The sequence below is a fragment of the Crotalus tigris genome, unplaced genomic scaffold, assembly GCF_016545835.1.
Source record: "Crotalus tigris isolate CLP2741 ecotype Arizona unplaced genomic scaffold, ASM1654583v1 scf7180000017847.2079705, whole genome shotgun sequence".
Classification (NCBI taxonomy): Eukaryota; Metazoa; Chordata; class Lepidosauria; order Squamata; family Viperidae; genus Crotalus; species Crotalus tigris.
In genome coordinates, this window is record NW_024096670.1 from 2003397 (window position 1) to 2017407 (window position 14011).

The 14011-nt window shown below is 41.0% G+C and overlaps 1 protein-coding gene across 6 annotated transcripts in view; it reads left to right on the top strand.

Annotated features, from left to right (window-relative positions):
• GRID1 (glutamate ionotropic receptor delta type subunit 1) overlaps positions 1-14011 on the top strand; it is a 681623-nt gene that overhangs the window by 629063 nt on the left and 38549 nt on the right. For 5 of the 6 annotated variants that reach the window (XM_039343408.1, XM_039343409.1, XM_039343404.1 and 2 more), the window contains exons 9-12: positions 1216-1317; positions 2690-2887; positions 7995-8319; positions 12751-12889. In XM_039343408.1, coding sequence (XP_039199342.1) covers positions 1216-1317; positions 2690-2887; positions 7995-8319; positions 12751-12889 — 764 coding nt within the window. The remainder of the gene's footprint in view (positions 1-1215; positions 1318-2689; positions 2888-7994; positions 8320-12750; positions 12890-14011) is intronic. The other variant, XM_039343405.1, reaches the window with a different exon arrangement.

Genomic DNA, 14011 nt, shown 5'->3' on the forward strand with positions numbered 1-14011 from the left:
GTGATAGACTGGGAAGTTAAAAAAGTATTCCAGAAGATGTCAGCCATATTTGTGCAATTATCAAGAAACCTTCATGGATGTGTTCATGTGACCACTAAGAACAAAGTTTCAGTTTTCCAATAATGGCATCATTACTGTAGATGTTCCCCAGAGCATTCAGAGAAGAGCAACTAAGATGATCAAAGGCCTGGAAACTAAAACATACAAAGAATAGCTGCAGGACTTGGGTTTGGCTAGTCTGGAGAAGAGAAGAAATAGGGGAGACATGATAGTAGTATTCCAGTATATGAGCAGCTGCCACCAAGAAGAGGGGGTCACATTATTCACCAAAGCACCAGAGGGCAGGAGAAGAAACAATGATTGGAAACTGATCAAGGAGAGAAGCAACCTGGAATTAAGGAGAAACTTCCTGACAGTGAAGACAATTAACCTGTGGAACAGCTTGCCTCCAGAAATTGTGGGCGCTCCATCCCTGGAGATTTTTAATAAGAGGCTAGACAGTCATTTTCTGAGATGGTATAGGTTCTCCTGCTTGAGCAAGGGGCTGGACTAGAAGACCTCCAAGGTCCCTTCCAGTTCTATTCTATTCTATTAGTAATATCACCAGGGACATAGTAGAACTGAAAAAAGTCCTATCGATATACAATCTTAGTGAATCAATAACACCACCTTTTCTGTGGGTGTCCATTACTCGGTCACTAGTTTTTAATTCTGTTTCTAAGACTTCTGGAATGTCCTTTAATTCTCTGGCTTGCTCCTTTTTTTGTATCTATTTTGCACACCACAGAGATTCTTTAGAGCAGTGGTTCTCAACCTGTGGGTCGGGACCCCATTTGGGGTTGAACGACCATTTCACGGGGGTCGCCGAACAATGCAGTCCGCCATTTTTTCCCCCTTTTCCTTAGCTGTGCTACTCCCTTTTATTCTATTGGCTTTGGAAAGCCAATAGAATAGACTCTCTTGAATAGAGTCTAATTCTATTGGCTTTTAAAAGCCAATAGGAATTGTCCAGGCTGTCTCTGCCCTGCTGAGCCTGCCAAAAGTCCCATTCTGCAAACAGTGCTGCACCAGTTGAGTAGTCCTTGACTTACGACCGGTTGAGTAGTCCTCGACTTATGACCGGTTGGGGGTCGCAGCATTAAAAAGGTTGAGAACCACTGCTCTAGAGAAATGTACATCACTTTCCCCTTATTCCAGTGTTATTTCCATTTGCAGTTGGCAACGTGGGATTCGAAGAAAGGGCTGAACGGGAGCCTGCAGGAACGGCGTTTGGGCAGCGACCTACAAGGATTAACACTGAAAGTGGTGACTGTCTTGGTATGACCATGTTTGAACGGAGGAAGCAAAATGACCAAAAAAATTATACTTGCTAGTATATTTTTTTATTATTATTATTAATTCAATTACCGTATTTTCCGGTGTATAAGACGACTTTCTAAACCCTGAAAATCTACTCATTGTCTTATACGCCGGAATATACGGGTAGCTGTTCTCTGAATTTAAAACCAATCTGCCCCCTAGTGGCCAGCCCCTTTTTTTTTTTTACAGAAATAAGCACTAACAGGACAAAGCTTTCTAGCAGCAAAGGAATGGAGCTCCTATTGTGCTCATGTATAAACAGAAATTCAATATTGTACTGTATTTTCTGGTGTATATTTTCTAAACCCTGAAAATCTTCTCAAAAGTTGGGGGTCGTCTTATAAGCCCAGTTGCCTTATATGCCGGAATATACGGTATCTGTGCTTTTTATATGTTTTTTTTTCCAAGGTGGGATTCAAGAAAGTAACACCCCCCCCTTTTTTTTCCAGCTAGTTGAGTAAAACAAGATCTTGCAGTGATTCTGTGTAGCATGTGTCTACACCACATATTTATTGCTAGATTTATATTTCTCTCTTATTTCAAGATGTCTGGAGAAATTTACAATTTTAAAATGCTAGGGGAAAAACAACATTTTGAAGAAACAAGATAAACTTTACCTTTGACCACTAAGGATCCCATCAGTGTCTGGTGATTTGGTGTGGACCTTCTTTCTTTGCATTCATTTTCCCTCAGGATCTGCGCAGGTGTGTGTTGGCAGTGTAAGGGATGCCAGCTTCCTTCCTCTCCTTAGCTGCACCTTCTCTCCTGTGCTTCTCTTGGTTTTGGCTCTTCTTTCAGATCATAGTTTAAACTGATCTAGGAGCTCACCCGAAACTTTTTAGTACAGGCTCTCCTGCATCTTTTATCCTCTTTTCTTGCTCAAATTGTTGAAGGTTATGATCATATCTCTCCTCCAGTTGGAAGATAAACTGGCCCATCCAAAGTGATGTCACTACCAATGGGCAGAGTTTGCATCGATAATAAAATCAATGGTTTGGCAAATGACCATCTATCTCTGGCTCATTTCGAAAACAAGACTTGATTGTGAGAATCTTTCTGTTCTTGTTATCACCATTGTTAAGTTAAACATGCCTTAGGTGTCGCCATTTTAAGATTCACCCCTGGATTAGCAATAACTGGAGGAATTCTCACTTTTCATTCACAATTATTGTAATTCTTGAAAAAAACAAAGATAAAATATGATGCTTCAGTTTTCCAGACCTGGCAACACAGCTTGTTGAGATGCTGTCAATATTGTAACTCAAGTTATCTTTGCTTTATCGTAAGTCATAAGTCTTCTTTTTAAAGATCAACCTTGCTTTGTTCTCAGGAAGAACCGTTCATTATGGTGGCTGAAAATATCCTTGGGCAACCAAAACGTTATAAGGGCTTCTCCATTGATGTCCTGGATGCCCTTTCCAAGAATTTGGGCTTCAAATATGAGATCTATCAATCTCCTGATGGAAAATATGGACAACAGCTCCATAACAGCTCCTGGAATGGCATGATTGGTGAACTGATTAACAAGGTATACCCCATAATAGTTGAATTCTGTTTCTTTTAAGGAAGGGTTAAAAAGTTCAATTTTTTTCCTCTACATTGAACCATCTTTCCTGTCGTAAAAGTAAAACATTCCTCATTAACAGTGGCAGTTAAGGAATTGGTCACTGGAACTAATATCAATAGAAATGAAGACATTAAAAAGTCCTATGATCAAACCACTTTCTCTATTATTATGTGGTGCAGAAATCTCCACAGTTTAGTTACCTTTTCCTATCAGTTAAATTTTAGAAATCTATCTACTTCTCATCTCTGGGAAGTTTTCCACATGTTATTTTTAGCATTAACTCTTTCGCCTAAAAATATTTAACTGATATTTAGGTTTTAGGAAATGTTTAGTGGTCGTAGATGAGATGTGTATGGCTAATGGATCATTTTCTGATGTGATTTTCTTATGAAAAAACATTCCATTTTGTTGCAAACTATCTTTCATTTATGGGTTGTTGTTGTTTTCACCGTAATACTATTTTATAGCGATCAGTTGAATAGCTTTTCACAGAAGAAAATACTGTTTGTTTGTTTAAAAAAAAACAGACTTGAAAAATATAGAGTCACATTTGAGTCCAAGACAGTGGCATTGACTGTAAGTATATGTTATTAAAATAAGGCAGAAGACATTCCAACAAAGAAATCCTAAAGAATAGAGATACCAGCGTGCATTTTGTTGCAAATGGTTCATTTTGAGAAGGCTGAACATCGTCATAGCAATAGAAGAAAATGTTCTACAGTTCTCTGCCAATAATAAAACCTAAGTATAGACATGGACATTCAGTAATGTGATCGTTCCCAAGTCATTTGCTTGCTGATCGTACAATGCTCTCCTATTATCCAGCATTTCTATACGAAAAGAGTTTAGCATGCAAATGTGAAACCAAAACACCGAATCAGGAAACAGCTAACGATCACTCTACTATGATGAAATATTCATATTTTTCTGCCCTTTTCAGACCATTGCAAATCTGCTCGTGTGTCTTCTGAAGGTTTCTTACTCTAAAAAAAATCACAGGAGTATTTTTTTTTACAAACTCTGGTGGCTCAAAGGGCACATAACACATTAAATTTTACTCCTAGGAGCACATCTCCCATATAATTAATTCTGTATATGCATACTGGAAGGGGGAGGGGTGTCAGAAGAAATCAAGATGGCAGATAGGAGCATGCATGTGAAGTCTCGTGTGTGGCTTGGAGGTTACAAAAAAAAAGTGTGAGACACTAATTGCATGGTGGCAGTTGCCATCTTGACCTCTCACCGCTGACATCCTTGTCATCTCTGCAGACCTGGCACGATGTAAGTTGCCTCTGCATCTCCTTTCTAATCTGTTCTTATCACAGTGCCCTTCATGAATCAATGCAGCAGAAAGTAAACAAACGGAAATAAAGTAGCACTCAAGATTCAGCTCGGAAGTTGCATGTCGCTCTTTTAATTTTATTGCTTTTTTCTACTTGACTGGAATATTGTGATCAGGTCTACAGAGCTTCAGACCCAAGTTCCTAAAAGAGCATTTTCTCTGCAGGATGTCACTGTGGGCATTGAAGGGAGTTTCAAATTCAGATTTTATAAGTGGCCAAAGGTTCCAACCATTCATTTAGCCACCATTCAAACTTAGAGTGGCACTGAAAAAAAAGGGACTTAGGATTGGTCCTCATGCTTACCACCAGTGGTGGGATTCAAATATGGGAACAACTGGCTCTCTGTGTGGATGCCACTTCCAGAAGTCTGTTCTGGGCCTGGGCAACAAAAAATTAGCTACCGGTTCCGCTGAACTGGTGCGAATTGGCTGAATCCCATCACTGCTTACCACCCCAGCAGTAACAGGGTTGATTTAAACATCCAAGCAATGTTGTCAGCCAGTCCAATATTCAGAATTTCCGGGTTTCCAAGCAGAAACAGAACACAAAAATCCAAGGAATCAGCATTTGTTCCCGACAAATGCCTTAAATCAGTCTCCAGGTGTGCCTTGTGGAGAAGGGTGGGATGCTCTCCTCCCAAGTAGTTGAGCCTGCCTGCATTGTTCCCTCCTTCTCTCCACTCTCTGTGCTCTAGGATCAGGTGGTGGTGGCCCTTGCTCATTGCCTGAACTCGGTCTCTCCCGTTCCTCCTGTACCAATCCTGAAGGGGCCTGGCCTGCCTTGGCCTGCTCTTCCCCACATTCCTCTGAAACCACAAACCCCTCTCCCTCCACCTCCATAGGGTCCCATTCCACCTTATTTTCCTCCGCAGATTCAGGCTCCAAAGAAGCTGCCAAAAAAGCCAACACAGTGCTGAGCTGCATTAACAGAGGGATAGAGTAAAGATTACGTGAAGGGTTAATACCACTTTACAATGCCTTGGTAAGGCCACACTTGGAATCCCGCATCCAGTTTTGGTCACCACGATGTAAAAAAGATGCTGAGACTCTAGAAAGAGTACAGAGAAGAGCAACAAAGATGATCAGGGGACTGGAGGCTAAAACATATAAGGAACGGTTGCTGGAATTGGGAATGTCTAGTTTAATGAAGAGAAGGACGAGGGGGGACATGATGGCAATCTTCCAACATCTCAGGGGCTGCCCCAAAGAAGAGGGAGTCAAGCTATTCTCCAAAGCTCCTGAAGGCAGGGTAAGAAGCAACGAGTGGAAACTAATCCAGGAGAAAAGCAACCTAGAACTAAGGAGAAACTTCCTCACAGTTAGAACAACTAACCTGTGGAACAACCTGCCTCCAACTGCTGGAAGTTTTTAAGAAGAGACTGGACAGCCATTTGTCCGAGCAGGGGGTTGGTTTTGATGACCTCCAAGGTCCCTTCCAACATTATTATTATTATTATCATCATCATCATCATCATCATCATCATTATTATTATTATTATTATTATTATTATTATTATTATTATTATTATTATACCCTCCAGCTAGTTTCCAACAAGCAATTCAATGGGGAAAGCTAGATTCGCTTAATGACTCCACTGATTGGCCTCACAACCTTGGCCAAAAAAAAAAAAAAAAGGTTGTAAAGTTGGGTGACTTAACAACTGCCTTGTTTGGCATAAGAAATTCTGGCCCAAATTGTGTTCATAAGTCAAGGACTATCTCTACTCAAATACTCCGTCCGGTACACCTGAAACTGTAAATGCCAATGTCCATATATACTAGAACATTTGCATTTAAAGTCATTTAGCTAAGAGAAAACTCTTGGGGTGTGTTTTCCCGTTCAGGGAAGTAAGAGTGGAAATTTGCAGGGTTACATTTTTTTTCCTTAAAATCTTTTCCTTGCCTCTTACCCAGAAAAGGACCATAACAGGGAGAAGCGTTCTAAATTAATCTTCTGCCTCATGTGCTTTTTTTTTTTTGCATGAGGAAGTTATTTTTAGTGGCATTCAAACAAGCAATCTTAAGAACACAATCTGAGAATTACGCTGGCAATTGGGCTGCATTATTTGATTGGCTCTTAATAGCTAAATCCTTTCATCTCAGAATGAATAAAGGAAAGAAAAGAAAAGAAGGTCAGAAATGTTTTCTTGCCTTCCTGCACTCTGGAGCCTGTAGCATTTCTGAAATAAGTCTTTCAAGCTTAGAATTGCATTAGGCCAGCTTTAGAAGAAGAACACAGCAAATAGGGAAGTAGGAATGACTAACCACTAACATAATAGAGAGAATAACAACATAAGAGAATTGGAAGGGACTTTGGAGGTCTTCTAGTCCATCCCTTTGCTCAAACAGAAGACCCAACACCATTCTAGACAAATGGCTCTCCAATCTCTCCTTAAAAACCTCCAGTGTTGGAGCACCCACAACTTCTAAAGGCAAGCTGTTCCACTGATTAATTGTTCTGTCAGGAAATTTCTCCTTAATTCTAGGCTGGTTCTCTCTTTGATTAGTTTCCATTTGTTCTTGTCCTGCCTTCAGGTGCTTTGGTTGACCCTCCTCTTCCTTGTGGCAGCCCCTCAAATATTGGAACACTGCAATGATTTGGCACAAGAATGACATTTATTTATTTTATGAGACTTATTTATTTTATGAGACTTATATACCACTTTAAGTGCAAGCACTCTCTAAGAGGTGTACACCAGTAAGCAATGTATATATATATTTTACATTGCCCCCAACAATCTGGGTAGAGTATGGTAGAGTAGAGTGGAGTGGAGTGGAGTGGAGTGGAGTGGAGTGGAGTGGAATAGAATAGAATAGAATAGAATAGAATAGAATAGAATAGAATAGAATAGAATAGAGCTGGAAGCGACCTTGGAGATCTTCTAGTCCAGCCCCCTGCTCAAGCAGGAGAACCTATACCATTTCAGACAAGTGACTGTCTAGTCTCTTCTTAAAAATCTCTAGTGATGGAGCACCCACGATTTCTGAAGGCAATTTCTGTTCCACTGGTTAACTGTCCTCACTGTTAGAAAGTTTCTCCTTAATTCTAGCTTGGTTCTCTCTTTGATTAGTTTCCATTTGTTCTTGTCCTGCCTTCAGGTGCTTTGGTTGACCCCCTCTTCCTTGTGGCAGCCCCTCAATTATTGGGAACGCTACAGTGATTTGGCCCACAAGTGGCATCGCCTCCTATGCTACCTGTTCCTTGTCCACTGAGAAAACATCCTTCTGCCTGCTAGATAATTTGAACCTTCTAGAACAGGGGTAGTCAACCTTGGCTCTTTTACGACTCGTGGACTTCAACTCCCAGAATTCCTGAGCCAGCTGCTGGCTCAGGAATTCTGGGAGTTGAAGTCCACGAGTCGTAAAAGAGCCAAGGTTGACTACCCCTGTTCTAGAAGGAAAAAAAATGTGACTTCAGAGGAGCTCCCTTCCTTTATTTCCCCATCACAGAGTCCCTTGAAGCAGACTCCTTCATCCCAGTGATAGCAAAGTAGACCGACCCATGGGAGGCTTTTTCCTCGTGTCCAAGTGGCTAAAGGTTTTGACAGAATAAGCTATGTCCATGCCACCTCATGCCATAAGTTCTTGAAGCAAAGCCTAATGGTGGCTGGAAGGGGACAATCTCCCAGTATACTTTGCAGCAGAATCAGATCCTTCTTCTGCTTCTGTCAGGTGCCCGAGTTAACCAGCAAAGAGGTTTCACCACTCCTTCTCTTGTCTTCGCAGAGAGCTGACCTGGCCATCTCCGCCATCACCATCACCCCTGAACGGGAGAGCGTGGTCGACTTCAGCAAGCGCTACATGGATTATTCTGTCGGCATTTTAATCAAGAAACCAGAGGAGAAGATCAACATCTTCTCTCTCTTTGCCCCCTTTGACTTTGCCGTATGGACTTGCATAGCGGCCGCGATCCCGGTAGTTGGCGTGCTCATCTTCGTGCTAAACCGAATTCAAGTGGTCAGAGCCCAGAACTCTTCTCAGCCCGGAGCCTGCACTTCCTCCACACTTCACAGCGCCATTTGGATCGTGTACGGAGCCTTTGTTCAACAAGGTACTCATTTGGATAATTGTCCTCTTGCAGAAACCATCTCGATGATTGAATGTCCATGGAGATATTCTTTTTCCTAAAAAGGCAACTGAACTGAAGAAGCTTCTTGGATTTGAGAAGTGAAACGTCTTCTGTGATAAAACCAAAAAGTCCAGTTGCCTTTTGGGGAAAAAGCGGGACACTTTGATGGTCATTCTCTACCTGACTTTTAGTTTGTGGAACAAATAAACCCCAGCAAGCAACTAGCTTGATGGGTAGGTTTGCGATTCCGGGGTAGGTAGGCAATCCGAGTTAGGCCTTTGAAGCTGATTTCAGAAGCACCTAAAACACACTTTATGCTTCTATATCTTGAGGTGCTTGTCAAATTATCTCATTCTTAGAGTGCTTGTTCCTATCACCTTGGATGTTTTTTTCTCTTTTGTTTTGAAGAAGCACACGCAGTAGTTCAGTGTTCTTTCAAGTTTACCAGAAAAAAAAGGACTGGTAAAAATCCATACAAGATGGAGGATGCTCTCACAGGAAAAAAAAAAAACAACAATCCATTGTTATTTGTCCATACACTTGCATTTTTAATATGTTGTCTTTTGTGGTGATGATTTTTGTTAATTTTTTTTTTGTTTTAAAATGCTGTTAAGTGCCCGTGGATTTTTGCAGAATACGGCTGAGAAGCTTAAATGTATCTTGAATCAATTTTTATAACTCTAGTTCCAGGTTATGGGAATAGACCTGTAAAATTCAACTGAGGTTACCTCAGTTTCCATATCTGCAGTTAATCTAGTTCAGTGTTTCTCAACCTTGTCAATTTTAAAGCATATGGATTTCAACTCCCAGAATTCCACAGCCAGCATTGCTGGCTGTGGAATTCTGGGAGTTGAAGTCCACATGCCTTAAAATTGACAAGGTTGAGAAACACTGATCTAGTTGATCAGGAGAGCCACTGGGTATAGGATCTATGCTGATTGTACCCTTTGAAGTTGTAGAAACCAGATGCTGATGCTGGCCTATAGTTTTTTGAGGGGAAAAAAAATCTAATTTGACGGAGTTGTTTCAGTATGAGAGTTTCAGCATGAGATGGGGAGAGGGCAAATAAATGTAATAAATAAAATCCAGTTAAAACTGATCTTACTGCTGGTTCTGTACACAGAAGTGGTGGTGAGTAAAAGCTAGAAGAAACTTACAGACAGTCCTCAGACGAATGTTCAGCCATTGAAAGATGTTGCTTTGCGCTACATCTACATCCAAAATACTGTGTCCACGTTATATTTGAAAAAAAAAAATGTAACAGAACTTGGAAAACTCTAGGACGAGGATCTTCCAGTTTTACAGTGTTTCTCAACCTTGACAATTTTAAGGCATGTGGACTTCAACTCCCAGAATTTCACAGCCAGCAATGCTGGCTGTGGAATTCTGGAAGTTGAAGTCCACATGCCTTAAAATTATCAAGGTTGAGAAACACTGATAAAAGGAAATTTGGAACAGACAAATACTGCGTGACTGTGCTGTGAAATCCATTACCACAACCTTTGATAATGGGCACTACCTTGGGTGGCTTTAAAAGAGGATGGGACCAATTCATGGAAGCCAAATCTCTTAAGGGTGGTTGGTCTTAAGGATTCAGGCTCCAGATATCAGCTAACAGGGAACAATGGCAGGGAAGAACATCATCTGTTTTTTGGGAAGCACCCAAGAAGCATCTAAATGGCCCCTAAGAGAAATAGACTGCCGGGTTGACAATAGCATGACGAATTCTACGTTCTTAGGATGATTGTATGATGTCATCCATTGTAAGATCATCCTAACTTCTGTGGGTGATTTGCAAGCTAAATATTATGCCTGCTTTCGCAGGAGAAAGGGCCATATCCAGTGGTGGGATTCAGCCAGTTTGCACCAGTTCGGCAGAACCAGTAGCTAATTTTTTATTGCCCAGGCCCAGAATGGATTTCCGGGAGCAGCATCCACGCAGAGGACTGGTTGTTTCACATATTTGAATCCCCACCACTGGCCATATCCCCCGTTTGCTGTAAGAGGAAACATTTCATCGTGCGAAGAAAGTAAAAAAAAAAAAAAGAAAGAAAGAAAAGAAACTTCCTGAGAAGTGCAATAATATTATTGTGTGGATCCAGCTAAATTTCATCCAGTCAGGCATTTCTTTTTTTTTTGGAAAAAAAAAAAAAGCAGATATCTATACGGCTCTGTAAGCTGAGAATCTGTTTTTCTTTTAGACCTTATCATTCCTCCGCAAGCCATTCTGATGCAATATAGGTCACAGGGTTTATTGGACCTTATTTCCCTAACTCTTCATTTCTGTAAGACAACCAGAGTGATCCAGGCACAGTTTAAGCACATTTCAATCCCAATGTTTTCAGAGGGAGAGATAAAAGAAGCAGATATTAATTCTCTTTCCCCCTGATGTACAGCTGAAATTGGCTTTACTGGACCTTATTTATTGCTCTTCGTAGATGGTTAAGAGTATATTCTGCAGTAGAGAAAAATAACAGCTACTTCCCCATCCCAATGCATGTTAGACTTTGCCAAAATAACCTCTAAGAAATAGGAGGTCATTTTGACTTAGTTTTCAGGCTGTTGGGCTTTTGTGTTTATTCATAGGCAGAGAGAGGCACCTATAACATTGATGCTTGACATAGCAAGGAGCAGAAGGGCTTTTAATCCTATGGATCTAAATCTGGGTATGTTGAAGAGACAGTGACCAAGCCAGGGGGAGGAGACATGCTGGGATCCTTACATAGGCATAAGAGTCTGAACCTTTTCAATTAATGTTAGGCATGAAGAACCAGACCCACACATGAAGAGTTCAATTAGCTACTCGTGCCTATTTCACAGGAATCTTTCCAGATTGGCAGTTGGCACCTGAGCCATAAGGTTCCCTGGTATTCAAGGCAGGTTGTGCCTACATAAGGATTCCATACTAATTCCCTGCTAGACTTTCCCCCCTGCTCAGCCAGTCTCTCTTCAACAGGACCCCTATCCGCGCTAATACTTTATTTTGGAATAATCACCATCTTCCACCAGAGGTGAGATAATTGGGAGATATTTCTCACCTTCTGTGTGGGCATATCCACCCTTCTTCTCACCCTACCTGAGATGCCTTCAGACACATGATTCACTGACAATACATCATTGAAAATGAAATAGAATAGCATTAGAACTTAGATGAAAAACTACTCAAGGATTCCCCCCCCCACTTTTTAACCATTATTGTACTCTTTAGAATTCAATTTGCAAAGCTATTAAGTTTATTTAAGAAGCAGTGAAATGCCACGCTTTTAATGAGAAATATCACCTGTTACCCAACGGATATGGTCATCTTGTGCATTTCAGAAAAATAAAGCAGAATTTAATTTACTTTACACATCTGTTCGGTGGGATAATCAAAATTCAGCTGGATAACAAATAGGCTTTTGGAGGACAAGCACAATAATTTAAGCACCATTTCCCCCCAAATAAGAATTCCTAGAATATTTTTTTTAAAAAAAAAGATTTTAAAATCAGCAGCAGATAAGGCCATCATTTGCAAGTCCATAGACCAGTGGTTCTCAACCTGTGGGTCGGGACCCCATTTGAGGTCGAACGACCATTTCACGGGGGTCGCCAAACAAGGCTGTCCGCCATTTTTTCCCCCTTTTCTTTGGCCATGCCCCTGGCACCCGGTGATGTGTAAGTGGTTGGGGGTCACCACAACATGGGGAACTGTATTATGGGGTGGCGGCATTAGAAAGGTTGAGAACGACTGCCATAGACCCTTTTTATGTCATAATAAAAATAAATAATGTATCTGAACACAATTTGCCCTATTATCCTCATTATGGGAGTTAGCTACTTTTTTCTGTTACATTTCGGTCTCTGACTTTCTGCTTACCACGTTTAGCCTCGCTAAGTGAGAATTTTTATGCAGCAGGGAAAGATCTGTTCAGCAACACATTTTTCTTTGTGATCACTCTGATAAAACTGCCAGCCTGAGCCTAAAATGAATTTGTAGACCTCCTTTCCAGGATAAGATTGTTGAAAATGTGATGGGAAATCAAGCAACTTTCAGGGGGAAAAAAAGCGGCATCAAGTTTCCAGTGAGGTTTATATCAACTTCTCTTGATATAAATTGCAATGAAACTTAAAGCAAGTTTAGTCAGTTTAACAAATAAATAATAAATAAACAAACAAACAAATACAGAATCATAAAGCGATTGTGTGCAGGTCAGTTTTGCTCAAGATGCTAAATTAGTTTGTGGCAATGTGTCATAGGAGCACAGCATCGCTAATGGCAGCTTGCTTTTAAGGGACAAAACCAAAGAAGCAAATAGATCAGAGAGAGTAATTAAGAGGTGGTATAAAGGAGCCTGAACCAATTGTTTTTTTTAAAAAATCTTTAGATATGGGCTTCCAAAGATTCTTTTCTTTCTTTTTTTTTCCTTTGCTTAGGTGGTGAGTCTGCAGTCAATTCCATGGCGATGCGGATTGTAATGGGGAGTTGGTGGCTCTTCACTCTTATTGTATGTTCATCTTATACAGCAAACCTAGCGGCCTTTCTTACTGTCAATAGGATGGACAATCCGATTCGGTAAGAGTCTTTTCCCATTCTGTTATCCAAAAATTTTCATTTTGAAAGGAAAGAGTATCCAACAGAAGGCAATACGCTCAACAAGCTTTTGGGATAGCATATTGGAATCACAGAGAGGGATTATAAGGATCCTTCCTATGCAGTCAAGAAGCTCTGCCCATTCTCCCTTCTGTAATCTAGAGCAGGGTTACCAGAGTTGATTTCTAACATTATTTTAAATAGAATACAGCTGGAAGGGACCTTGGAGGTCTTCTAGTCCATCCCCCTGCTCAAGCAGGAGGACCTATACCATCTCAGACAAGTGACTGTCCAGTCTCTTCTTAAAAACCTCCAGTGATGGAACACCCACGATTTCTGGAGGCAAGCTGTTCCACTGATGATTAATTGTCCTCACTGTTAGGAAGTTTCTCCTTAATTCCAGGTTGCTTCTCTCTTTGATCAGTTTCCATCCATTTTTTTCTTGTCCTGCCCTCTGGTGCTTTGGAGAATAACTTGACCCCCTCTTCTTTGTGGCAGCCCCTCAAATACTGGAATACTGCTATCACATCACCCCTATTCCTTCTTTTCTTTAGATTGGCCAAACCCAAGTCCTGCAGCTGTTCTAGCCAAGTGGAAGGCTACAGTTAACTGAAGGCTGCTTGTTTGTGGACTTGAGAGGATGAACCACCATATGGCTGCCATTGTACAGTCTTGTTACGAAAACAAAAATAGAATGCTTTGTGGCATGTATTTAGAAAATCTCAGTTTGGCTTGTCGTTTTCACACAAATTACCTGCACATTATTTCACATATGAAAGGAACTTGCTGCCATGGGATGGGACTTTGCTTGGACTGCGCAGAGGAGATGTAATGGTCTTACTAAAAGGAGAAAGAGGAATGATGGTTGCTGTAGTAGGCTAGAAAAATGATGCTTTCCACAGAGTTGTTCTCTTGGGCTGAAACCAGTGGTGGGGTTCAGCCAGTTCGGCCCAGTCAAGCAGAACCGGTAGCTAATTTTTTGTTGCCCAGGCCCAGAATGGACTTCCCGAAGCAGCATCCACACAGAGAACCGGTTGTTCACCTATTTGAATCCCACCACTGGCTAAAACATTTACAAATTCTACTGGCAGGCAGTTATTGTGC